At 42.2% G+C, this 26266-nt stretch overlaps 3 protein-coding genes and 5 non-coding genes across 9 annotated transcripts in view; 1 reads left to right on the forward strand and 7 right to left on the reverse strand.

Annotated features, from left to right (window-relative positions):
• MAP2K1 (mitogen-activated protein kinase kinase 1) overlaps positions 1-15511 on the forward strand; it is a 41047-nt gene extending 25536 nt beyond the window's left edge. The window contains exons 6-11 of the mRNA XM_059823782.1: positions 7101-7225; positions 10131-10338; positions 10829-10893; positions 12461-12522; positions 13544-13589; positions 14590-15511. Of these exons, the coding sequence (XP_059679765.1) occupies positions 7101-7225; positions 10131-10338; positions 10829-10893; positions 12461-12522; positions 13544-13589; positions 14590-14703 (620 nt within the window). The 3' untranslated portion in view covers positions 14704-15511. The remainder of the gene's footprint in view (positions 1-7100; positions 7226-10130; positions 10339-10828; positions 10894-12460; positions 12523-13543; positions 13590-14589) is intronic.
• A 1550-nt stretch (positions 15512-17061) lies between these two features.
• Positions 17062-19620, reverse strand: SNAPC5 (small nuclear RNA activating complex polypeptide 5). Of its 2 annotated transcripts, XM_059823691.1 has the most exons (3): positions 19531-19620; positions 18924-19013; positions 17062-18272 (listed from the first exon to the last, which is right to left on the reverse strand). In XM_059823691.1, exons 1-3 carry the CDS (start codon positions 19618-19620, stop codon positions 18168-18170), a joined length of 285 nt encoding a protein of 94 aa, XP_059679674.1. In that variant the 3' UTR covers positions 17062-18167. The 2 variants fall into 2 exon arrangements, with proteins under 2 accessions (XP_059679674.1, XP_059679675.1); XM_059823692.1 differs by lacking the exon at positions 18924-19013.
• A 344-nt stretch (positions 19621-19964) lies between these two features.
• Positions 19965-25875, reverse strand: RPL4 (ribosomal protein L4). The gene is made up of 10 exons (XM_059823690.1): positions 25828-25875; positions 24186-24357; positions 23231-23337; positions 22655-22793; positions 21981-22105; positions 21461-21590; positions 20872-21028; positions 20599-20682; positions 20244-20364; positions 19965-20158 (listed from the first exon to the last, which is right to left on the reverse strand). Exons 1-10 carry the CDS (start codon positions 25828-25830, stop codon positions 20039-20041), a joined length of 1158 nt encoding a protein of 385 aa, XP_059679673.1. The 5' UTR covers positions 25831-25875; the 3' UTR covers positions 19965-20038.
• On the reverse strand, positions 21345-21415 carry LOC132318060 (small nucleolar RNA SNORD18). Its single transcript, XR_009484279.1, has one exon. It is a non-coding gene; the product is annotated as a small nucleolar RNA SNORD18 (small nucleolar RNA).
• LOC132318052 (small nucleolar RNA SNORD18) lies at positions 21662-21729 on the reverse strand. The gene has a single exon (XR_009484271.1). It is a non-coding gene; the product is annotated as a small nucleolar RNA SNORD18 (small nucleolar RNA).
• On the reverse strand, positions 22859-22958 carry LOC132318053 (small nucleolar RNA SNORD16). The gene has a single exon (XR_009484272.1). It is a non-coding gene; the product is annotated as a small nucleolar RNA SNORD16 (small nucleolar RNA).
• On the reverse strand, positions 23419-23490 carry LOC132318059 (small nucleolar RNA SNORD18). Its single transcript, XR_009484278.1, has one exon. It is a non-coding gene; the product is annotated as a small nucleolar RNA SNORD18 (small nucleolar RNA).
• LOC132318054 (small nucleolar RNA SNORD16) lies at positions 24429-24529 on the reverse strand. Its single transcript, XR_009484273.1, has one exon. It is a non-coding gene; the product is annotated as a small nucleolar RNA SNORD16 (small nucleolar RNA).
• Positions 25876-26266: the final 391 nt, after the last annotated feature.

Consider the following 26266-nt stretch of genomic DNA (forward strand, 5'->3'; position numbering starts at 1 on the left):
TTTTGTTTCAATGGCGCTATTCATTGCAGTGATCATGCAATATGTATAAACCATGCCAACTGTTCAGTGAGCTTTGTACCATGAGATCAATCTTCAGATTATAAAAATATCTTCATCAGACACTAATATGTGTCTGATTACATTTGTTGGCTGGACCAAAAAGAGTAATTAGCAATCCTAGTTTATGCAGTCTGTTGTAGGATCACCTTACACATGAAGTAGACTGTGTTTCTGTTGGGTTTTTTGTTGTTATGGTTTGTTGTTTTGTTTTTTTTTTTTTTAAAACAATCAAATATAGCTCCCTTCTGGAGAAAAGAGACTGGAGGTAGACTCTCTAAAGATTTCTGATGGTGGTTCCAAAGACATTTGTCTCTGTTCAGAGCATAAGGGAGACTCCTGGGAAAGAGTTCATCTTAGGGCATACTGGAAGAGTCACTATTGTATCTTGTAGTTTTCAATTCAGCCGCAGCAGTGGTTTGTTACCATGTTGGTTGCTTGGAGTTTGTTTTAGGTTGTTCTTGCTCAGCTGGCTGCCGAGACAGCAATTTTTTCCTTTTTTTTTTTTCCAGTTTTACAATCTATAAATCTGATAAGATCGGAAGGGCTTTATTTTGGATTTAAGTGCAGCTTAACCTCACTGTATTGGCTACATCAAAGATTACACTTTAAGTGCACAGACCAACAAAAATTCCTCTTCTACACTGCTTCCAGTGTTACTGGATTGAATGTGCGTAAAATTCCATATACAAATTGTGATATTTTTTTTTCTTTTTTTCAGCTCAGTTTTCATGCTGTGTGCTCTGACAAGGTCAGGAATACACGACCTTTTACACTTTTTGCAGAAACTCTCATTGAAATGTGTGATGTCTGATAAAGTGGGAGCTAAAAATGACATTTTGGAGGTTGATCATAGCTAGTGCTAGCAGCTAAAGGGAAACCAGTGAGAACAATGTTTCCGTCTCTTGACATACGGAGCTAAACTTGCTCATCTCTTGACATGTAGGAGCCTGCAAGTTTGGCTCCATCTTTGATACTGTCCACCAGTCTGTGTTCCAGGTTGCCCTTTGTTCATTATTTGTAGACCTCCATGTGTAAGTTGGACCTCATGTGTAAGCTGGCACACTAGACTGAGCTGTTAGACCGTAGCATCTTAGTTGAGGAGGGCCCTGGTTCAGCTTCCTACATGTCAGATTTATGAGCAAGATGCTCTCCTGCAGTGTGAAGTTCTCTTCTGGAGGTTGACTGATGCTCAGCTGTTTACTGGCAGTACTGTTGTGTGGTACTCTGTGGATAAGGAGGGACTGGCAGCTGGAAAAAATATAGTACGTGGAAAGTATGTGGAGTGAAATGGTGCCAGTAGGGTTTAGTGTTGTCAGGACATGCTTAGATAATGCATGTCTGAATGTCAAATGTGGCTTCAAATGCAAGAATACCATTGTAAATGTACTGACTTCTCTGCTATTTGATATATTAGATGCTTGGCCTTTTTGGAGTTAATGTGAGAAGGTGGGGTTTTTTTTATAACTTTTACTTTCATAGGCTTTTTAAATTTCTTACGTGTTAAGAACTCTTGGAGTCATATGGCCCTGGGTTAAGGATGCTACCTAGTGAAGCCAAAACAAAGCCAGGTCTGTAGCTTAAGAATGGCAATATTTTATATTGGGGAAAACCCTTGTAGTGCGGGTGAAGCTTTTTCTGGCAAAGTTACGCTTTTCCAGACTGACCCTTTCTGGAATCCCAGCTGAAGTAAATAGTACTAGTAAAAGCACATTTCTCCTGGTACATCTGGGTCAGCATTATTTTGGTGACACAGCTATAATAATTGGAGATTTTTGAGGTTTACTTTCTCTAGCCCCTGTAGTTTGCCCTCAGTGATTATTTAGCACTGCACTGACATAGTACATGTCAGATGTTGGTCACACTGTTTGTTCTCACTCACCCTGTCCCTGAGGAAAAATGTGTGCAATTGGTGGGCTTGGTTTAGTAAGGTTATTTGGTTTTGTGTTGTGGTGAGACTGGGAGACTTAAAAATGAATAGACATCCTCACTAAACGTGAGTGCATGACAACATAAGACCAACAAAATTTATTCATAAATCTAAAGGGAGCAAGGCTTGTGAAAACTCATTTTCAGGGAGGAGTTTATTCTATTACTGTGTTTTATTACTTGTGTGTGATGTGGCAATATCAGCAACAGTTTGTAATATTGATCTGGCTGTTGAGATTACTGGGAAAAGTACAAGTATGATGCTATAAAACATCCTTTAACAGTAAGATGCAAAATATGAGCTTAAGTCCTTTTCTTTAAAAGGAGCTGTTTCACATCAAAACAGCTGTATTGCCTAGCCAGCAAATAAATGCACCATTCTCAATATTTTTGGTTGGGGTTTGTTTTCTTGTGCGTGGGGTTTTTTTTTGATGCAATGTAAGACTACAAAATAAGACCGGGGCTGGGGAGGAATCTGTGTATGGGATCCCTCCTTTGAAACTCGTAGGCATCCAACTTGTTTTTTTGGTGTCTTGACTAGTCTCACCCATTAATGTATATTTTGTAAATCAAGTGTTCATGTCGCTGTTTCTGTTGCACTGTATATAAAGCTGGGGAAGAAAAGTCAGTTTCAATCAAGTTGTCAGGAGCTTCAGGTAATGCTTTATTCAGCTAGCTTTTAGTGTTCTAATGAACTGTTCAATAGACTAAGTGCATACAGAACGGTTTAAGAAGACCTATTTTTTCTTGGGCTCTGCAACCTCATCAAAGTACTGTTTTTAAGATAAGAGATTGAGTACTCTCTTTGAGTAGAGAGTGGTGAAGGTCTGTATGTTGGTGCAGTTGATGGCAGTTGAGGATGGTGAGTGCAACTGAGATTTTGACATTATCATGGGGCAGTAAAACAAAGGACTTGCACCATCACCATAGGGCAGAAATTCACAGGAGTGTCTTCCAGGGTAAAGATTCTGTAAGATGTTAATTTTTCCGTAACGACGGGCAGAAGCTAGCACACAGCATTCTGAATGCAAGAGGCTGCTGTTAGACAAATAATAATACTGACCTGAAAGAAAAGAATAAAAAATAAATTGGCAAAATTTGTCAGTGACGCTCTTACTTGTGTTGATCAAGGAGTAATGACAGTCAAAGAACTGCAAAAAACCAAATGGAACATGGTAGCTGTTCAATGTGAGGTTCAGCTTAAACTGCTTCCACGCACAGATGTATCCTGGACTAACTGTGACCTCTGGGGAAAAGCATTCGCTTGTCATTACAGACACCTCAAGGAAGGAGTCATTAGGGCTATTAAGGAAGGAATGGAAAATACAGTCTTTTTCTAGACTGTTACCTCATCGGGACTGCCATGCTTTGTTTTGGTCCTCTCCGAAAAGACATGATAGAAATTGCAAAACTTCGAAAGACAAACTTCTGGGATACAAAGCAGGTACAGGAAAGGAAGGGACAAGGAGCGTGACTGTGGTAGATATTTTCATAATACCTCCTATTCTGTTCAATAAGGATAAGTATAACAGGGAATGGTATGGAAAACGCTACTTCTATATTTACCTTTGTGGTTAATACCAGAAGGCACTAAATGACAAGGGAAGAAATGTAACTAATTACAAAGTATATTGCTGCAGATTATTAAGACACACAAACATTTTTTTTGCTGTGTTTTGTCTCTGGATGAATAAAAATCCTGTAAGTTAATTGGAACATAAATTTTAGTTCTTTCTGAGCGCAGTCTGGAGTGTAATTCTTTCTGGAAAGTCTCCTCTTGCATAGAAAGTGCTTTGTAAGATTTCTGAATTCTAGTTGCAGCCAGCAGCTCCAGAGTAGGAGGTACCACACAGTGAGGATGCTGTCAATGGTCTGTTCTAGTGTGTTTCTAGATTATTCTCATGAGATCCTGCCTTGGGAAATTGAAATTGATTGGAAGATACCAATAATGTGCTGCAAGACCAATATCTTCTCAAGTGTCTGGCTACTCAGTAACTTCCATACAAAAGAAATTCTTGCCTGATGGTGTTACGATAACGTCCAGGGCCACCTTTCTTTCAGAATGAACTAGGTTTGTGCCTGGAGGAGAGAGCAGGGCTCAGGCAGAGGAGGCATACCTCTTACAGAGATTACAAGACATCCTGTAAATCCTGGAAACTTCTTTGTATTAACTAGCTCACTTTTCAGTCACGTATCCATTCCTCTGCGCTGGCTAAAGACTTCTCTAGAATTGCATAGCTCTGTTTCTGGGTTGTCTGGGACGATATATGAAATGTCCTTTCATTTTCTTTAAAACTTAAATACCTATATAGCACACTTGGTCTTCCTTTCTAGATTTGTCTGTTTCTTGCAAGTTACAGCATGCATTTTGAAGGATGTCTTGGCATTCCGGTTCCATTTGGCAATACAAACTTCTGGTTTCCAGAGAAACTGCTTAAGTGCTCAGACACTCTGGAGTTAAAATAGCATAGTGTGCTACATTTAGAGGGGTGGAAAGACAGCGGCGTTCCAAACATCACACTCTGATCACACTGGGCACTTTGCGAGGAAAATGAAAATGCTCAGAGAAAGGCAAGCTTTATGTAAACTCCAGTGAGGAGTCATGGTTTGCTCTGCTATTGTAAGAAAGGTACAGTGTGGGATTGTCAGCTGGAGAAACGCTGAAGGTAAAAGTTAAGTCTTTAAAAGACCAAGTGGATTCTAGAGCATGTAAGATGCTTAAGAGAATGTCCTTTGGTTCACTGACAGTGGAATGCTAATGTTATTTTTTGCCATTTAATTATGAACATGAAGTATTCATGAGCTGTAGAGATAAGCGAGGATTTATGTCTTTGTTCTGAATTGAACTAGTAGATGTGCGTAGATAAGCAGTACAAATCTAAAGGCTGTATCTATAATTTGTTCACGCTCTGCAGTGCTTCTAGCGTATTTTGCAAACGCTTTTCCATCTTGCTTTTACCCAGAACTTTAGGTGCAGATTTCTGTGTAGCTGGGAATCTCTAATCTCTGCTGCCTGCTTTACTGCACCAACATCTGCTTGGGTTTTGGGTGGGCTTTTTGGTTTTGTGTTTTTTGGTTTGTTTTTTTTCTGCTGGAATTTTAAACTGATAGGTCAAGCTCCTAGACTGGATTCTTCCTTTTCATTGTGAAATGTTGTCGTGGTTTAAGCCCAGCTGGCAACTAAGCACCACACAGCCGCTCACTCCGTTGGTGAGGTCTCTACAAGTAGTCAAAACTTGCCCACAGGAGGTAGAACTTGCAGAAAGTTCACCTGTCTGCCCTCTAAAATGTCTCTTTACTGAAGCCCTGCTCTGAGTTAACCAGTGTGTAACATTCTGTTTCTTGCCTGGTAAACAGCTCCATGAACTGCCCAGTACCTCTGCTGCGCTTCCAGGAGGAAAATCTATTGAGGAGAGCAATGTTTATAAGCCAGTTACTTTCCTGGGGATGGGGAATTAAAAGTAGCACACACAAAATGCGTGCCTATATTCTTCCCCCTCCGTAAGGAGGAAGGCTGTACCTGGCAAAAGCAGCTGGGATCATCTTTGTGGTAGGAGGAAGATGTACACAGGTGCGACTTCCTCTGTGTTAAGACCAGGGAGTAATTTGTTTTAGATCACAATGTGGATTTTCTACGGGCTGATGCTCGTTCCAAGTGAAGTGGACAAGCCGTAGGCTCGCTGTCCTGTAACTGAGCCTAGAAGAATTTGTGTATACACAAACCATCACAAAACGCTGTTTCTAGTGTGCCTGGACAGTTTCAGTTACCTAGGAAGGTGATGTCAGGAACCAGAAAATGTAGCCACAAGTTCCGAAAGTAGATAACTTTATTCAAGCTTTGTTTTCCTCTTTAGAAGAGGGCTGGGGGAACAAACACCTAAAATACAGTTTTGTCTTCACTTCCAGTCTCCATGGGTCTTGTTCACTGAGGCATAACCTTCATGGAGATCTTTTTTACAGTGATGAGGAGTCACATTAATATCATCTTTCCAGTGACATCCTGTTGACATCACAAACTAAAGTCAGTTCCTCAGTCACTGAAATGAAGGCTACCTGGAATGTATTTGTGTTTAAAAGTGAAGAGCAAATGAAAAGACGCTACAGACTATAGACTTCCCGATCTGCTCTTGAATAGCAGAGTCTAAAGTGAAATTCTAATAGGCTGAGCTAATCACTTTCTTCAAAACCAATTTATAATACCCTTTTTCTGTAGCATTACTTTGCAGATGTGAGCTGTTGATTACTTATCTTGATAATGCATTGGTAATGACCAGCTAAGCAGCAAGATACAGTAAAAACCTTCTTATAGCTATAAGAAGAATACTAAACAATTGTTCTCTGTACCTTTGCATTCACAAATAGCTGTTATTAGTTGCTTAGCTACCAGTGCCCCTATTAAATTTCCATTTACAAAAAGTGATGAATTCAAAATCATGAGGGGATCACAGGTAAACAATCTCAAAGTATTTTAAATGCAGCATTTCAATAATAGGAAGATTATTTTTTCAGACGGTTAAAAAAAAAAAAACCACAATCAACCAAAACCACTCAACAACCCCAAACAAAACCCAGAACAGCAAGAACACACTCCAAGATCTGTTTTGCTATAGGATGATTTATGCTTTTGTATGTATGAAGGCTAAGTTAGGGATGATGGTGTGGCTGACGTAATTGACCTCTGTAAAATAACTATGTAAGGCCCCTCTATTGATTATTTCTAGGCAAAAGAACATCATTGAAGAGGAGTTATGCTGACGTACACTTTCAAATTTATTTCAAATGTTAGTCATTGCAAGGAGGATGTAGATGCCCAAACTTAATATTTGAAAGCCAAGAAACAGAGTGAAATAAAAACTTAAAACTAACAGCCTTTTTGCACTTGTAATTTAAAAAAAACTCTTTTTGCTTATTTACATAGAGAGCCTGTGAAATGGGCCTGGGTAGGGAACCAGATCTCTTCTCTGAGTATTCCCAGAGGAGGGACAGAATTGTGTCATAGTTAGAAGGGAGACGAAGGGAGACGCATGGTAATTCTCACCTTTCATGTTACTTTCATTGTCAAATTTCCCATTTTATCTATTATAAATACAAATCATCCATTCATTTTTTTCCAGATGTTAAACCATCTAACATTTTGGTAAACTCTAGAGGTGAAATCAAGCTTTGTGATTTTGGTGTCAGTGGACAACTGATAGATTCTATGGCAAACTCGTTTGTTGGCACACGCTCCTACATGTCTGTAAGTACAGATTTTATAGCTTTGAGTTTACTATACATTATGGTAGAGTTATCACAATGCCAGTAATCAAACAAGAAACCAACTATTGCCGTTACTACTGCTGTTCATAGTCAGCGCTTTGTGCATTCAGGAATATTCCAGTATCATATCAGATTGTATATGGGGGGAAAGAACTGTTGCAAGAAAAGCCAAGCAACTTAGAATATTTTATAACACTACAAAAGAGATGCAATTGCCTCTATATTGCAGAATCCAGTTGGTTAATGCATTTGGGTTTTGTATACACGTGTCTCCAAAAAAGCCCAGTATTTATAGTTTGCTTTCCTTATTAGGTGTGGTTCTTGTTTGCTTTCCTTATAAAGTGTGGTTCTCTCTCCACTCCAGCATTTTGCTGCAGTCACGTATGTTGGCAAGCTGCTGTCTCGCCAGTGATCCTGTGGTGGCTGCTCCCGGGAACCCAACGTGGCTGCAGCAACAAAAGAAAGCATAGGAGTGGCTGGTGTGGACAAGGCCACGGCAGCTAATCTGAGATTTACAGGGCGTTCTTTATTCCTGTATATGAGGAATACCTTGAAACTTCCTCTTCAGAGGAACTTTTTGCGTTATGTGGAAGTCACGGTTAGTGGAAGTAACAGATCTCTCTATTACAGTGTGCTCACCTTGTTCAGCATACGACCAATTAACTCATACAGAGTGTTCGGAGATTCTGCTGTAGGATTGAAACTGTGTGGGCTTGAACTTAAAGGAAAAAAGCATAATAATGCTGCTCCTGCTCAGCATGGGACTTGCATTTCAACATCAAAGACAGTATTCTCTTTTTTTTGTCATTTAAGATTGGTAACATACTTGAAATAAAACCGTGGCTTATGTTCCCACATACACCTAGGGGCTAATTAGCAAAAAAATTCACAGCTCCATCTCTTCTGGGCCCTTGACATACTACTGGCTTTCCCTTTTTCTTCTAGCGGAAGGAATTGAGAGCAAAGTGCTGTCTACCTTCTGTTTTCCTTAATTTATTGTTTTTACCAGATGGAGATTTAGCTTTGCTCACTGTCACTGTATGTCACAGACCGAGCCATGATGGTGATTTTATTCTTTTTGATGGTATTGGAAGTACCTTTTCTTGCAGTATCTTCCTTAGCATACTTTTTCAAGTAACAGCTAGAGAATTGTTACATGCCAAACAACATCCTGTTCTACCAAATGAAGGTGTGTACAATCAGCAATGCTGAACTTGAACATATGTTCTAGACTGTAATTATTTTTGTATAACTACTACTGTGTGTGTTTTCTGCTTTTTCTCATCCACTCACTTCTTCCTTTACACTTAGATTTTATGAAAATCTACTGCATATCTTTGTTTTGGGGTATCTTTGTCCATTGTCCAGCAATTGTGTAGTTTATCCAGATGGCTTGGGAACTAGCTGAGGTGGGACACTGGAGAAAGCTCAAATATAATCTCAGTAAATGTTACAAAAGTAATTTAACAAAACCCTTCATGGCAGAGGGAGGAGACTTTACAGTAATACTGCATTCTTGAATTCTATGAGAATAAGTTTCAAATTTTATGTATTTTTCGATAATACGCATATAGTCAGGCAAGAATCTGCACCGGTTTTGTAAAGTATGAGCTTGATTTTTAAAAAGAGAACAGAAAAGCAAGTTAAAACTTTCTTTAATAAGTTTTAGTAAAAGTGGATCCAGGGATGATGTAGATCAATGTATTAAAAATTGCAGAAATCATCTTCAGCATTTAACATAGTACTGATTAAAGCAAGTGCAAAAACCAAGCAAAAAGAGTTAGTTAAGGACTAATCTTATGTATTCGTTCTTTAGCCAGAAACGGAAGATGGGTACGCTGCTCAGAACTGAGGATCTTTGGAGCAGTGTGATTGAGATACCCAGATACAGTTTTAATCATCATTCAACTGACCAAAAAAATCCCATACCTAAATATCTTTCCAGTGTTTGAGTCTCCTAAGAACAATACAAAATACATTTTTAGCTGAGTCTGTCTTATCTGCATACATTTTCATAATACTTACATTAACATGTGTATATAACCTATCCAGAACTTGTGTTTGCGTTTGTCCCTTTCTAGTTTGTTTTTTCCCGAGCAAAAATTTAACCCTATTGCATTTTTGTTTGTCAGGCCATAACGTGCAAGTGGTTAAGCTGGCAGAACACATGTCTGCCTTCCTATCTTATATGTATTTTTCAATCATTATACCTCCAGGAAAGGTCTGTGCCCGACATAACACTTTATCGTTCAATTTGTGTGTTATGTTTTATTATCATTTCAATGGATTATAGAGCTCAACAGTTTATTTAGAAGTTATTTGAATACAGATCTAAAACTGCAGTATGCATGTATATAACAGTCATTGTATACATGCATTTCTGCTGTAGGGAGCTATCAGAATGGTGTGAGCTGAGAAGTGTCACAAACCACAAGATTATTCCTAGAGCGCCAAGTCACTTTTGGACCCATACAGAATCAGTAAAGTCACCTTCCCTCTCCTTCCCAAAGCAGAAAACCAAGAAAAGCTTCTCAGGGAAACAAGGTGAATCTTTAGTTGCCCATACTAGTTTTGTTTTCTTGTTCTTTGATTATCCCATCATTACTAATAGTGCAACATTTAGATACTATGTTAACGTAGTAAACCAGCAACATAACACCATAATTCTTAGAGTGTGAAAAGCATTTGCAGTGGTGGTATGCAATGTTTTTGGAACTTCTGGAACTCCAGATGAGATATTTAAAGGGAAAGATCAATAAGTCACTCATTGGAACACATAATACTAATAAGTTGGGGTTTCATCCTTCATTTTATCCAGGCTATGGCAGAATGCAGGTTTTTTCCTTCGTGTTATAATACTGTCTCCTCTCCCTTTTTTTTCGTAGCCGGAAAGACTACAGGGAACTCACTATTCGGTGCAATCGGATATATGGAGTATGGGGCTGTCACTGGTAGAAATGGCTATTGGCAGATACCCGATTCCTCCTCCTGACTCTAAGGAACTTGAATTAATGTTTGGCTGCCCAGTAGAGGGAGATTCTCCAGTCACCGAAACCTCGCCCCGGCAAAGAACACCTGGTAGACCAGTGAGCTGTAAGTTACAACAAACTGTTAAACTCTTTTCTAATACCCTTCTCTGTCAGCTTAAAAGTCGTCCTTACCTGATACGGCTCTGCATAGTGTGGCTTTAAACTTCCAAAACCTCTGGATTGTGTTGGGCACCTGGCTCAGGAGGTATCTGAGTTTGAGAATCAAGGGCCAGAGATCCTTTTGTTGATAACTGATGAGCATTGCATCTTGGAGAGATGAACCCGATCAACAGAATGGGACCTTAACGGTGCTCATGAACAGCTCAAAGTACAGTAGGATGAATACCAGTGTAGTTAACAGTTTGGATCAGACCTGAAAACAATGTCTCCTTGCATGAAAGTGTTACTCTGTTGCTGTTTCACTTTTTTTTTTTTCCTATAAATCTACTGGATGCCATGTAAGAATAGAACATAGGACTGTTAGCTTCTGAAAACACCTCTACCATGGGAGGAGAGTAACACTGTATGTTTCCACTTCCACAATTTCTTCTTAGCCTATGGACCAGACAGCAGACCCCCAATGGCAATCTTTGAACTTCTTGATTACATCGTCAATGAGGTAATCAACTATTTGCACTTGTACTAATACAGCTGTAAATTTTTAAAGCGTTCCAGAATTTGAGGGGGTGTGGGGTTAGTGTTGGGATCAGCCAGGTAGTCTGATCTTTTATTAGTGCAGTATGAGACACACATCCTTGCTATGTGTGTTGGCTCGACTTTTAAATTATTCCTAGGGAAATTTTAGTTCGTTTATCTGCATCATTTAAGTAGGTTTATGGGTTTTCTAGCCTGGATCATGCAACCTGTTAGGACAGTTAATAGCAAACAGTACAATCAAGCATACACAAAACTGTTTTTTTATTTAATTTCCTTTAGTCTTATGAACAATCTCATTTATAATACCGTATCTTCCATATAGCTAAGCTACAAGGCTAGTTAATAGGGATTGGTATTTTAGAATTGATAGTCTGTTTCCAATATTTTCACAAGTGCTACTGAAACTCACAGGACTCCACTGCTTGTGCCCTTGCAAACAAAAAAAGGCATGCTCATGTTATCCAGCTGCTACAAGTGATAGTTAACATAATTGTTCCAGGTGAATGAATTATCAAAAAATGTGTCTGACATACCTATTTAAAAAGCACAGTTGGTGCCTAGGTCCCTGCAAAGACTAGCATTGCTTATGCTACTGTACGTGTACTGATAAACTGCTTCTGTTCCTCGTCTGCGTGCACAATTCTCCTCTCGCGTTACAAACCTATTTTGCATATTATGTAACAGTTTAATAGGACAGCAGTAACTCTTGGAATAGAGTTAGCATTGGATTACTTAAGTTGCTATGGTTCTGCTCTTGTAGCATCCCTGAGGAGGTCAGTTTAAGCTGAAAAGCTGCAGTAGTTGGGAATTTGGCAAGATTATCTTCTGCCACCTTTGCTATAGCGCAAACAATCTTCACCATGAGCTGCTACATCCAACAAACTGTATACCAGTGAGTAACTGAATGCAGGCTATGTCTCAACTCTGTACAAATGAGTAACCCAAGTGTAAGTGCTTGCAGGACCCATGGTGCAAGAATGAAAACTTAATTCTGATCCCATAGCAAATGTCATGGAGAACAAGACAATATGCAGGTTTATATAGTACCTCTTCTTTCTTTATCAGAATTCTTTTTGCATTCAGAACCTGAACAAACTCATTCCCTGGGACAGAATATTTAGATCAAGAGGATTATGGAACTAATGATGTTCAGGGCATCTTCCCTTCCCCAAACTGGAGATTAGTAGTGAGGAGAGTAACACCGTGCTAATTACTGCCAGCTGCTCTGAGCCTTCTTTAATGACAGCTCAAGGCTGTGTTAACCCCATCCAGGTGTGTGTATGAGGGGGAAAAAAAAGCATGACAAAAATCTCCCCACAATATAGAAACTGTCTCTGGTCTGATTTATTACTGAAACACCTAAAAATCCAGCAGCTGTGAGAGTAATAACCAAAATTAGTCAGTAATAAACTCAGCATCTTTACTTTTATAAATTATATGACAGCACATCCTTCATTCATAGGTAGGTTGTGCATCAGCATGTATTAGTTATGCTGAATGACTGATGATTTTTTAATTTATTTCTTTAGCCACCTCCAAAACTGCCCAATGGTGTGTTTGGTTCTGAATTTCAAGATTTTGTTAACAAATGGTGAGTATTTTCTCTATGGCTAAGTTGCAAAGGGACGCATTTGGGATCAGCCCTGCTGTCTTACTCTATCAATAACCTGGCAATTAGAGTCCCTGCTTGTAGGTCATGGCAAATGTGGAGTAATTTCAGTTAGCATAATCCTCTTTCTCCAACTGTTAATGTGCCTAAAGCTCGTTTTACAGGCACCAGCTTGACAGCATATGCATCCAAAGAGAGCCCTAAAGCTGGGAGATGTTCCCCTCTTTAAGATATGATCTCTGCTTCTGTGTGCAACTTAAACTAGTACTTTCTCAGCACTGAAGACACCGTAGTACTTACGGACTCTGATCATAGAACACACTTCTAAAGGAGGATCCTTACTTTTCAGGGTAACCTTCACAGCGTTCTGCAGTGACCGTTCCATATGATGCAGAAGTCTTGCAGGCACCGGATGCTTTTTTCTTTCCGAGTGCTTCACTGAACTAACATCTGTATCACACAAGTCATTCTCCCATCTGTTTACTTTTCCAGTTGCACTTCAGTGATACCTGCACTGAACCAGTATATTCTGTGCTGAGGGAGGCAGTTCATTACACTTTGAAGAGTTAGTTTATTTATTAAAAGCTACATGTATTTATTTACTGTTTCCAAAAGGAAGAACAGTAACACAATAGCTGTACTTTGATACTGAGCTTGAAAAGACTTGGGTAAAAGAAACTTGAAGGATAAAGCGGCTCATATTGTTGAGTTTTTGTTTAAATGGGAATTTGATCTCTCCAGCTTTGTTATAGACTCTCACTCCTGCCCCCACCGCACAGTATAGGACGACTCAGGATTTCATACCTGAAACTATACCTGTGAAACCTACGGGAGGGAGTTGCTTACAGACCCAATCTATGTTTGAGAAGCACTACGTGACCTAATGCTTTTATCTAGAGTGGTATCTTCTTGGGACCAAAGCAGTATACCAACATGATATAACTTGATACTTATTTTAAAAGATAAGAGTGTGTAATTTGTGTAACACTTTCTGTTTTCCTAGTTTAATTAAAAATCCTGCTGAGAGAGCCGATTTGAAGCAGCTGATGGTAAGTGGAAGTCCTTAACTTGAACTAAGAGCACTCTTCGGTGCAGGTTGGGTTCCTCAGCTGACCTGAGATCAGGATCAGAGCATACGGTCTAGAGAGTAGTTCATGGCCCCTGACACAAGCAGCTCAAACAATTTGAGGGGGGGCTTCTTCTCTGATCAGAGATCAAGGGTCCTCAGGCTTTCACACACTCCTAGAACAGGGACTGTCAAAAAGACCAAAACTGGTGGGATTTGGACTCTTGTCATTTGATAATTACAATGAGTATATGACCTAATGCTATTAAATTAATTACCAAAAGAATTATCTTTCTTAGGTTTATTAGTCAATAATAAAGTGTATAGATTGTTAATTTTAAAAGGAAGAAAGAAAAAAAATCCACATACCTTATGGACTAGTTAAATAAACACTTTTATCATTACTGTGAAACAAAATTTGTGCCTTTTTTTTCATCAGCTTTGCCTTGCAAAATCTCTAGAACTCCTAGACACAAACAAATTGGCATTTTTTTCCCGCATGAAATGACCTTATCAGTTTCAGTGAATCTTTTCATGGCCTTAAGTGTATGGTAGGACTTAAGTTCTACTGCAGAAGATCAAGTTTTCCCTGCCCTGATCCTGCTGTATGATAAAGGTGCAAAATGCAGTGAGACACTTCCTATTACAAAAAGCCTTTCTGTGCCCAGGCAGACATTTTCCAGAGTATTATCTCGAGTGGCTGAGTCACATCCTTATCGTGTACTGTGGTGTAAGTATTCTGCAACAGGCACCGCGTAGGCAGTATTCCTCTGGAATACTTTGCAATGTGTCCATTTCATATGCTGGTTATTTCAGGAGTCCTGCAGAAAAGCTCTACTGGTCGCTTCCTGGGGCTTGCCAAATTTTATAGCTAGCTTGAATACTGAAAGTAAACTGGATTTATTGTATGTAGTTCCTGTTATTCAAAATTATTATTTAACAGATCGAGTGCTTGAATAATAACATTCTTCTCCTCTGCTCAGATTCATGCTTTCATTAAGAGATCTGAAGCGGAGGAGGTGGATTTTGCAGGGTGGCTTTGTTCAACCATAGGCCTTAACCAACCGAGTACACCCACGCATGCTGCTGGAGTCTGAATATGGAAGAGCAAATCCTGTACTGTACATCTGTTAACAACAATGCTATTTTGGTCCGATTTCCTCAGCTTGTACCTGTTCAAACATGCATTTCACCTCTTAAGGAAGAATGTCTTTATAGCATGTGCCAAACGGTTTTAAATTTTGTCATAAACTAATTGGTATTGTATTGGATTACATTTGTTTACTGACCAAAACATTAAGATGTTTAAGTTACAGTGCTTGCTGATTTTAAGTGATTATGGATATTCTTTCTTAATGAAAATATTACTGGGGGTGTTTACCCCCAGCTTGTTTGAACCTTATCAAGATTCTTTGTAAATCGTTGGTACTTCAATCATGCTTACCTAATCTCCCACGCAAAAAGGGTTAGGGATGCTCCAAAACTGTATCTGTCGAGCATGCTTTTGCTGCTGCCAAACTGTATCTGAAAGTTAGGCCTAACGGTTCCAATTTTGCTGTTGTTTAGAGATCTCTCTTTCCAGGTAAAGAAGGCAAGAGCTCTGCGTTTCTTGGAATGTACAGGGCAATATTCTAATTGTAGAATTGTTCATATTTCTATATTTATTTTTAAAAGATATCATCATACTTGGATTTAGTGATGTATGTCCTTCTAATTGATTTTTAAAAGTTAATTCTTGGAAGTGTCCTACAGAATCAAGACAAAAGATCCAGGCAACTTGCTTTCTTTTAACCTAAAAATTCATGACAACTGTGTTTAGTGTCTAAAGTGTATGAAGATCCTCTATTGTTTTATTCTCTCAGATGTTTAGCAATGGATTCTCTTAATAAATATATTATCAAGTAATTTCTTGAAGCTTTTCTTAAAACTCAAACTTAACCAAAGCGTTAATCCGGAGTCATTACTGTGTTGCATGCCCTTTTTCTATACATTTTTCCACAACCATGAAACATCCTTAGTTCCAAGAGGTACGAGGCTGCAGAGGTAAAATGACAATGTGTGAAAGGGCTCGAGTCAGTTGCCACTGCAGTGTGTCTCACATCCCGTTTACCAGGTTTCGGTGGAATGTCTGAGGGAAGTCTGACTGCTGAGGTTTCGTCTGTGTAGTACTCGCACAACTTGTACAGCCCTGGGTGCTCTATTGGGTGCTGTAACCCCCTGGGTGGGGTGTGACAGGCGTTCTGCTTGGGCAAACCAGTGTTGTGGCGCAGAACGCAGGAATCTTGTGATCCACCCAGCAGAGGGAAGACCTGCTTGCCTGCATCTGCTGTTAACCACACTGATTTCTTCAGCTTATCTTTCTTCAGAACTTCAGCTTCTGTCAGCTACTTGGCAAGCTGATTGCTGTTGCAAGGATGTTTCGGACACGGAAATGGCTGGAGTTCCTTCCCAAAAGGAATCCAAATCATTCTAGACATGAACTTCCCCTTGGCTGACAGTATCGAGTATCAGAGAGAGGGATAGAATAGCCCTCAACCCCTCAGCAGTAGGAAATGACTCATTGACAAGTTTAGGCTTCCTTCAGCTTGTCCTCACTTGAATGTGACTGGTGGTAGTAGTGACAATGCTGTGTAGCATTTAAGTTAAAAACTGTCCTGAGCTTTATATGTGAATTATATACACTAACACACAGAAAAACAACAGTAGTTTTTACTATTTGGTAACAGAAATACATAGTGTGTGAACAGCAAGTTTTTAGAGATTTAAACCCCATTTCACTTGTTTGCTCCCCAGACAGCAATAATTTGAACAATGCAAGCACAGTTCTGTGTAGTAGGACACCAGGTAAAGTACTTTATTGCAACATGCAATAGAACTAACTGCTCTCTTGTAATCCAAAAGCAAGCAAGGGCCTCATTCACAAAAGGAAGTATATCCATGAAAACCACTCTGGACCAGCTGGGGACAAATAACATTTTTCAACAGGCAAAGTTACCCTTAGCACCTGGCTACTGAGCTCCTGGCAAACCAGCTCTTCATACACACACTTCTAAAGAATTATTTGACAGGCCAAGCCGTAACGTGGCTGTCTCCTTCATTAAGACAGCCAGGATTCTCAAAAAACAGTTAGCGTTTAGAAAACAGCTTTATACACGATGAAGCTACATTTACATTCCAACATTGTTTCTATTGCTACAAACCAAGTAAGAGCCAAATAAACAGCCTCTCCTCAGTGGCAGAAACTCACTGGAGGTTGAATTGTGCGATCTGACTGCACCCAGGACATGGGACACTTTTCCAAGTTCCTTTCCTGCTCTTAAAGCAGACTTCAGAAGATTATTTATTCTGTTTTCTCCAAGTGATGCCAGAAATAGCAACAGCACCTTTAGATACTAATTGCACAATGAACAAACCTGGATGTAACTATTTTCCTAGTAAAACAGTTGGCAAAGTGGTTGACTTAGAATGTTACTTTTATTGTCTGTTTTTAATCAGCTTAACAGAGTTTGGATTTCTGTGCTTTAAAACAAGTCTAAGAATTGATAAAATAACCAGCTGCACCACACGGTGTCTGCACTCCACGAGGAGAAAGAACATACTCTCTGTCGGTAACCATACCATTAAAGAAATTGTGGAGGGGACTTCACATCACTTTCCGTTTTATAACTAAGTTGTGAAATTCCTCATACTCATTGAAGTTCACCTGAAAGCAGAAGGTGGACTTGCATTGATTTATGAAGTTACTGTGAGGGGAAAAAGAAAATAACAGTAATTTAAAAATACTAGTTCCTTATTACAAGTAACACGGACTAATTCTTACCATACAATTTGTGGACAAACAGAAGGCTAATTGGCTGCTACTCAAAAAGAGCAAGAAGTATAAAATACTTTGCTGTTACAGTCGGACTGACAAAAGCACCAGTAGGTACAGATGCCACCTTGTTATCGTGCTCAAAATTAGGCTGACGGTGCAGTACCTGCTGCTCCCAGTGTAAGAACACTCACATCTTTAGCTGATTTACACAGAGCGCAAGTCCGGTTTTCCATGCAACTGAGAACACAGGAGCTGAAAGCCGGGAGACAGTCCTGGACATGGCTTTTCTCACTACGTAGTTTAAAATGCCCAGTTTAAGCAAGTGAGGTTGTAATACAATCATTGGTTCAGCAACCAGGCTCCACGGCCTGGTTTTATTTTTCAGCATCAGACAGTAAGTACAGACAAATTATTGCTTTTAGTGTACATGTTAAATTAGTCTGACTTGATTAATGACTTCTCCCATCCACATATAAAGATGTAGTAAGCTACATTAGGCTTTAAATGTGGAACAGATTATGCTACATATTTGTGCAGCAAATTTTCATTCTTTTAACATCTAAGTCAAGATGTGCCGAGCTTGTGACATTCGTGTTCAAGTATAACTTCCCTAGATGCCAAGAGTCTAGCATATCTTGTAGTTCATACCCATATACAGGACAAAATGAAAATCAGTTGGTCAATTTTATATGAACGAAGAAGAAATTCCTGAGTCTGTATTAAAAACCATCTCTGATTTTTTTCCTCTCAAGAATCGGATTCTTCCTCTTCCTCCTCCTCTTCATGATCTTGAAGACTTAGGTGTAATTCAGTTTGATTGATAGCAGCCTCGTTGTCCATCTGCCCAAGACTCTGTCGTAATAAAAAAGTTTTATCAAGACCAGCAGCGATACCGAATACCTCTCAAATCACTGTTAGTGATGAATTGCTATTCACTATTCTAGAGGTGTTCAAGGAACGTGTGGCCGTGGCACTGCGGGACATGGTTTAGTGGGCATGGTGGGGTTGGGGTGATGGTTGGACGTGATGGTCTTACAGGTCTTTCTTTTCCAACCTTAGTGATTCTGTGATTCTGTAAAACTGGGCAGTCATAGCGTCTTTTAGAAATCTGGTACTAGAACTGTTGGCTGCACGAGCCCATCACAGTGACAAGCACCAGTTCTCCATAGAAGAGTTTCAACTAGTTCAGGCTGACCACGTGTTTAGTGAAAAGTTGAGATGGTGCCTGTGCCCCATCCCCTACCATCAATGGGCTAAACCAGCACGTCATACTTAAGAGTATTAATTAGACACAATGCTTACTAAACGGCGAACTGAAGTTACGCCAATATAAAGCAGCTATTTCCCAACCTCCCTGGAAGCAACATGCTGCTTGAAACATAAACCACCAACAAACCAGACAGATTTTACAGCTGAGCCTTTCAGTTAAGGCGCAGCACATGCTGACCCCCCGTCACGGGGGAGAGCCCCCCTCGCCGTTCACCAGGCGAGGCCGGCCCTTACCGTGCCAGTCTGCTCTGCAACAGCCGGCGAAGAGGCTGCTGCGTTCTCCTCTCTGGACCTGATCATCGACTGGAGCGCCAGCTCTTCCACCTGCAAACAAGGGAACGCGGAAGCCTTTGCAGTAATTATTTCTTGGGCTTTTATACAGAAATTTTTGAACAGTCAGCAACACCAAGGCTTTTAAAACCGGTTTCACCCCCTCTTCGGCTTCAATACGTGGTAGGACAGCGGTGACCCCAGCACCAGCCGCGCTTACCGGGACGCGAACGAGGGGCTGCGTGTAGCCGAGCGTTTGTTCCGTGAGGCGGCTGCAGCGTTGGGGGAGTCACCGGCGCGGAGGCCGCCGCGAACAAGCCAAAGCCCTCCGCGCCGCGGCCGCTCGCTCACAACCCAAGAGCCCTGCGTGCTTTGAAAACACCGCAACGGGGAAGACAATTACAACGAACGGCGAGCCAGGCCCGGCCCTGCCGCTGCCGACGGTCGCGCTCCGCACCCGGCCGCTCCGGCCCGCGGCCGACTCCCCCCCCCCGCCCCTCCCGCCTCCCGGCCCGGAGCGCCGCGCTCGCCCTCCTCACGGGGCCCCGGGCGCGGCGCGGTCCCCGCTGACCTTGAGGCGGGTGAGCTGATCGTGCAGCGCCGCCTTCACCCGCAGCAGCGTCTCCTCCTCCTTGCGCAGCTCCTGCAGGCGGCTCAGCATCCTCCGCCCGGCGCCACCCGCCCCGCGCCCTCCTCACCCGGAAGCGGCGGGCGACAGCGCCCCCTGGAGCGCGGACGGCGGCCGCGCAGCCGGGCCCCCGCCTGACGTCACGCCGCCGCCATTTGCACGTTTCCGGGCAGCAGCTGCCACCGCGTGGCCGTTTGTCGTCACGGCCCCACCGGGGCCGTTTGAAATCAGAACAAGGGAAAAACCCGCTCCCGGGGGCGTTAAAGACGGCAAAGACCATCCCTGGTCCTTCCTCTTCCCGGAGGAGTTTCCGTTTTAGAACCCAGGCAGAAGATGTGTGTCAGAAAAAAGGCCTCTCAGAAAAATGACAGCACAGCTCTGTTCCAATAGAATTTATTAGCTGTAAATCCAGGGTAAAGTTTTCTGAAGCGGATGAAGCACTGCATCGGGTTTATGCTTCAGCCTTGGCCTTGGCCGCGGTCTTGGCTGGGGTCTCGGCCCTGGGCTCGGCCGGGACCTTGGCCGTGAGCTTGGCCTTGGCCTTCGCTTTCTTCTCTTCCTTAAGTTTATGCTAAAAAAAGACAGAAAGATCATTAGCATACAGCCCGAAGCACCAAATCCCATTTCATCTATTACCAGCTTCCACACTCGCTCACGTTTTGCGCGTGGCGCAGAATAGTGTTGCGACGCATCGTTTTGGCATAGGGGTTCAACTTGATCATGATTCTCAGATTCTTCAGTGGATTCTTCTTCAGGACTCTACGGTGAATCTTTTTCCTGAAAAGAACGGACATGCATCACGATCTCGTCTCACAATTCAAGTTTTGCTGAATTTTCCCTGAAATTTTCTTTGGAAAACCAGAATTCCTACTATTTATACACAGAAGCTAAAAGGAACCCCAGCTTATCCAACAACCCACCGCAGAGAGATTTCTGATCTTGCCACAAAGCCTCGCACTTGGCAATTTCTAAAGACGCTGCACTTTGCATTCATTAGATAAAAATTCTTACTTCGGAGCACGCAGCACCTTCTGGATTTCCTGGCTTCTCATGATTCTTCCAATGTCCGTATTGGTCATCTTATGCATTGGCAGGCTGCGAAACAAACACTGACAGTGTAAACGGGATGACGAAAATACGGCTAATTCAATGAAAACAGGCATTTAGGAAAAAGGACTAGTACTCCATGTCCGCCTCCCAACGGAAGAACCTGTGACACTAACAGGTTGTTCTCCCCGGTCTCTTTGACCCCCTCCGGTTGTGGCCGACCTTGGCCATGCTTACTTATAGTCGCTCTTCAGCGTGGCGGCTTTGCGCCAGGTGCCGTACAGATCATCCAGCTTGCGGAAGGCGCTTTCCGTCCAAATGCAGAAACGCCCAACGTGGCCACCGGGAGCAAGTCGCAGCAGGTTCAGCTTGTTCACATCGAGAAGAGTAATTCCTGTAGAAAACCAGACAGACTGATCCCTTTTGTTTGTAATTCAAAACGCGAGACTAAGCAATAAAGAGACAAGAAACTACACAGAAACAGATGTGGGCTCATCAGTTTCTGCACTACAGAGCTACATACACCCACGTGTGAAAATCTATTACATTTAAAAAAACAATAATCAGCCTTTTTCCAGCAACAAATTTGACGGCCTCGTTTTTAACTGCTCCAAATGCAGCTCATGTTTGCCAACAGCCGTAACTTTTGTCATAAACATCCTCAACATCACCAAACCAGGTTCTCAGAAAGAACGTATTGGCTACTTCAGCAAGTCAGAACTTCCACGAAATCATGTGTTTCAGAAACACGGACCAATGAAGTGGAATCTCATCATTCCAGGCAGTGTCCCAACAAAAGAGTAAGCGTGACCCAAGTTAAAGTTACCTGGGATATTCCGGAAAGCTCTAATGATACCATTGTCCTCGTTGTAGATGATGCAGGGTCCCCTGCGCTGGATGCGACGGCGATTCCTCATTTTACCCTTTCCGGCCCGCATACGCTGGGAGGCATAAACCTACATAAAAATGAGACTTGTGAATATTCAAAACAGTCCAAATCCCACTAGTAAGACAAAATAAAACTGCTTTAGTCAGAACTTCACAATCATCACTGCTTATCTGAAACACGGACCAGTGAGAAGTTCATCATTCTTAAGAGTAAAAAAAACCCCAAAAGCTATTAACGTTAAGCAACACCGAAATGAAGACAATTAAATACAACAGAGTAAAGCAGCACAGTAAGAAATTTACTTTAAACTTTTTTTTTTACAGTTTCTTGTATTTTGTTTCCAAGGGATTTCTAGTGGCATCAAATCAGAACAGAACTATTTGGAATTCCTACTGTAACAACGGCAGAGTTGAATCACCTGGGTTTTGCTCTTATGAACATACCTGCAGCAACTCACCTTTTTGATGTCATTCCAAGCTTTAAGCTTCTTAAGAAGGAGAACAGCTTCCTTGGTTTTCTTGTAACTCTCAACTTTGTCCTCAACAACCAGAGGAAGTTCTGGAATCTCCTCAATGCGGTGGCCTAGCGAGGATTTTACAAGACACGAAGTTACCCGCTGATCTTGGCTGTATGCATTTCTCAAGGTTACTGCCTTATGTATTCAGAAATGATACAACATCAAAACCAGTGGAAATTAAATTCATGATCTAATATTCAGGCATAGTAACGACGGTTGTGAAGATTCAGTGGAGTCTTGTGGGTCTGCCTCAGACAGTACCTGAGTGAATATTAAGCGAATCTTTGGCTTCCATGAACAGAAATCAAACTGAACTGCCATGCCATTCAAAATTCAATTTCAGTTTCCATAAAGAGCATGGACAAGATCTGTGTCAGGAACGCGCACAAAAGCACTGCAGCATCACCGAACTTACGACACCGCATAATCGCAAAGCACCTTCCCGAGTTGTACTTAACAAAAATACCCTCCTACGGAAGAATGGACCACCTCTTAAACTCTTTAAAAGAGAATTCAGTTAGGCACAAGAACAGTTTCGAGCAATCACACAGTAACTGGTAGGGCTCAGGCAATGCGGAACTGCGGGCAAACGTTTCCAGAGAGAGAATTCCCACCTTTAGACATGACCAGCGCTGGAAGAGCGGATGCTGCCAGAGCGGAACAGATGGCGTAACGCTTTTGAGTTATATTCACCCTACGGTGCCAGCGCCGCCAAGTCTTGGTTGGGGCAAACATGCGGCCTCCACGACACATCTGTGCATCGACAGTTAAGAACAACCTTTTCGAAGCTTCTTTTTCTAGTGTGACTCTTTAATCCTTGCTCAGTGTTAATTGTTCGTCAACCATCTGTACCAGTACACTGACAGCAGGCAACTGTCACTGAGCACAGAGTAAGACGCAAATTACGACATCATGGCAAGATGAGATCACAAGATTCAAGATATCCACCACTTTTGCAGTGGAAGAAAAAATAATCAATAGACGCTTCTGTTCATTAAAGCAAGTCTGAATTTGCATACAGAAGGTTCTAACCCCATTAGAAATTTCTCAAACCTGGTGGTCCAGATCACTGTAGGTAGCCATTACCTCAAGTAGAAGATTCCACTTCACATTTAGATACTTAAAAATAATTTTTCTGCTTGATGAGATCGGCTTTACACCTGATGCAAGTGGCAGCTAGGAAAGGATACATTTCCAAAGGCACCCTGGCCGGACCGGTGAGTTCCACCACCTCGTACTCGAGGAATACGAGCGACAGCTCTCCCAGTACCCCAAGATTCAGCACTGGTCTGATGACCTGGAACAGAAAAGATTTTAGTTCAGATAGTGACAACACTGCCATTTCCATTAAGTCACTGACAGGCAGAATTTGGGACCACCAATCAGAACTTCCACTGTTATCATGTGTTTCAGAAACACGGACCAATGAAGTGGAATCTCATCATTTCAGCAAAACGAATCCTCATCAGGTAAATTAACTCTTAACCATATTAAAGATCTGCTTAGATCAGAATCAAGTACATTAACATACTCATTTCTAAGCTTGATCCTCAATTTGGAGTTCTGAATTGGCACTGCTGTTCCCAGGGGGTTAAAATGTTTATGTGAAACACCATCAGAAATAAACTTGAAAATGCATGTTCCTGGCACAAATTTCTTGGGTCGCAGAAGCTGTTTGCACCTACAAGCTTCTGAAGCAACTCTAACAAATGCCCATTTGCGGAGGTTTCTTCTTGGCAAATGCCTCAGGTAAGTGTCATGCAGCGAGCAGGGATTATAAAGCGTGGGTTTTCATTGCAGTTTTCTGCCTGATACACTGTCAGAGATTATGCGTTCTTCTTGCAAAGAACGTAGATTCCACTCAAGGACCCAGGCGCCGCAATACTTTCAGTAATATACCTTTCAGATGAGACCCCAGAGTACTCCAAAACTTTTGCAACACCTTGCTGTTCTTCAAAATACTAAAAAAGTTGTATTTCATACAATTTAAAATCAGATTATTAATAACCAGAATAGTTGCCTTGCCTTCTACACAGAATCCCACTGAACAGCACTTCTCTTGTTTAAATTCTAAATTTGTTTCAGTTTTAGCCTGCCTATATTAGAGTCAAAGGCAGTTCTGTCCATTTTGTGGTCTAGCCATACCTGCAAGTTCACTGACAGCGTAGGGCTGCCTGTTGTTCTTGCGCAAATTGGTGTGAACGAAGTTCACAACATCAGGGCGAATGGGCGCCTTGAACACAGCAGGCAAGGTGACGTTTTTGCCTGATGCTTCCCCCTTCTCAGAGTAGACGGATATTAACGGTCGAGCGCAAGCCTGAGAAAGAAAAAGGAAAAACTCATAAGCACAAGTAAAGTAAACTGCTGGCATTCAAATTCATCAAATATTGCTCAGAATGAAGGGGTCTTCAGTTCAACAGTGCCAGCATGCTGACAGCAGGCAACTGTCACTGAACACTAGATAAGACGCAAATTACATCATCACAGCAATATTTTTCACTTAGAACAGTGCTCCACAGCACAATCCACATTCAGAGAACTATACCTAAGGTTTGAAATTCAATACATTTCCACGTCATTTGGGTAAAATTAACCTAGAACTGCATCTCTGGGCTTTTTAGTAACACCTTCTAAACTACTTCCCTTCTACTATTAAAACCACCTATACAAAAGCGACCTGTGTTTATTGAGTTTACCAAACGCTTGTTATTTAGATTAACAGTTGAAATGCCATAACCAACTCCTCTAATACAATCTAGAGACTCACAATGACTACAAGCAAATTTAATGACAGAGTGATTTTTTGGTAAACTCTGGGCCCTCTGAACAATCCCTGGTGCCTCAAAATTTGCGCAGCGAAAAACTGCTAGCAGCACCAGCTTCCTTTCAAAAAACTGAAAGGACATCAAATAGCAGCTTGCTGGTCCGAACAGCACCCTTAAAAAAGAAACTTCTAGCGCTATACTGTATTTGTCATTAAATTAAGAGCTTATGGCAATAATACCGGCAAAGTATCTTCCTCCCCTTTCCCATCCACAATTCATTTCAGAGGTATTAAGAATACTACAAAACTCAAAACTAACCAACTAATAGCAATGAAAGTACTATCTGTGTTTCTAACGCTGGTTACTAGCAAGGCACTGACTCCTGGAGCTAGTGCAGAGACTCCAGCACCAGCACGGAACAAATCTGATCAGGGTGGAAGAACCAGATCACAATCTGAATTGTATTAGCAAGAAAAGTTGTTCATTTGCAACCTGGTGTCAGACGAAGGCCTCTTAAAGCCTGTTTCAGAATAACAACCAAAAAAAAAAGTTAAAAAACACTCTTAAAAATGGGTGTTACAGAAACCATTCTTTTAACTCAACATGAGCTCAAAAGCTTCCAGGTGGCTTTGTTTTGCTTTAGAGAAATACGTGAGAGAAATAAAAAAGCCCTGCCAGAAGGCGATGCGGGCCTCATCTCCCACTCCGCCCGAGGAAAGGGTGACTTCCAGCGGACCGAGCCAAGCTCTCGGCCGCGCCCCCCTCAGCAGCCCACCCCGGCCCCTCTTCAGCCCGCCCGGCCGGCCTCCCCACACGGGCTCCACGCGGCAGGCCGAGCGCTGACGGCTCCAAAATGGCGGCCAGCCGCCCGCCCCACGCCTCCAGCCCTCGGGCTGCCCGCGGCGCGACACGGCTCTGCCCGCCGGGCCTGGCTCCCACCAGCCTCGACCCGCTACCCGCCCCGGATCACCGACGGCCCCCGCCCCTCTCGGCCCGCCGCGCTCCCGCGGCCCGCGCCTCACCATGGTGGCGGCGGCGGAGCGTCTCGTGCTCCCGCCCGTCTCCGCCGCAGCCCCGGCCGGAAAAGGAAGGACTCGTTCCTCTCCCTTCGCTATGAGCGATGTCCTTCCGCACCCCGCCCGCCGCCTTCTGCCACGGCGGCCGGCCGGGTCCTGACCCCAGCCGCGGCCAGAGCCTCCTTCGCGTACGCCGCGATCCGCGGTGCCGCGCCCTCTCCCTCCGGGCGCCTCCGTCGCTCTCGGTCGCCTCCCAAACCAGGGGACTCTTTTCTGGCGGAGGGATTCGGCGTGACGAGTCATTTCCTCTCACAGAAATTATAAATTTTTTGAGAGATTCTATTTTTTTTTCATGGGGAGGCGTGCGGCGAGAATAAATATGAGTAAAACCCCCTCCTGGGCTGGAAAGAACAATTTTTTTGCCTCCATCGGGCACACCACCCCG

The sequence above is a fragment of the Gavia stellata genome, chromosome 13 (genome assembly GCF_030936135.1).
Source record: "Gavia stellata isolate bGavSte3 chromosome 13, bGavSte3.hap2, whole genome shotgun sequence".
NCBI lineage: Eukaryota > Metazoa > Chordata > Aves > Gaviiformes > Gaviidae > Gavia > Gavia stellata.

Bases quoted from the DNA above. Each gene is read 5' to 3' on its own strand.
- SNAPC5 (XM_059823691.1), bottom strand. From the start codon at position 19,620: ATGCTGAGCCGCCTGCAGGAGCTGCGCAAGGAGGAGGAGACGCTGCTG. The intron at 19,014-19,530 runs GTCAGCGGGGAC...CCTTGTTTGCAG, and splicing joins ATCAGCTCACCCGCCTCAAG to GTGGAAGAGCTGGCGCTCCA. The intron at 18,273-18,923 runs GTAAGGGCCGGC...TTATTACGACAG, and splicing joins TTGCAGAGCAGACTGGCACG to AGTCTTGGGCAGATGGACAA.
- RPL4 (XM_059823690.1), bottom strand. The intron at 21,591-21,980 runs GTGAGTTGCTGC...ATTTTTATGTAG, and splicing joins CTTGGAATGACATCAAAAAG to GTTTATGCCTCCCAGCGTAT. The intron at 20,683-20,871 runs GTAAGCATGGCC...TTTGTTTCGCAG, and splicing joins ACGCTGAAGAGCGACTATAA to CCTGCCAATGCATAAGATGA.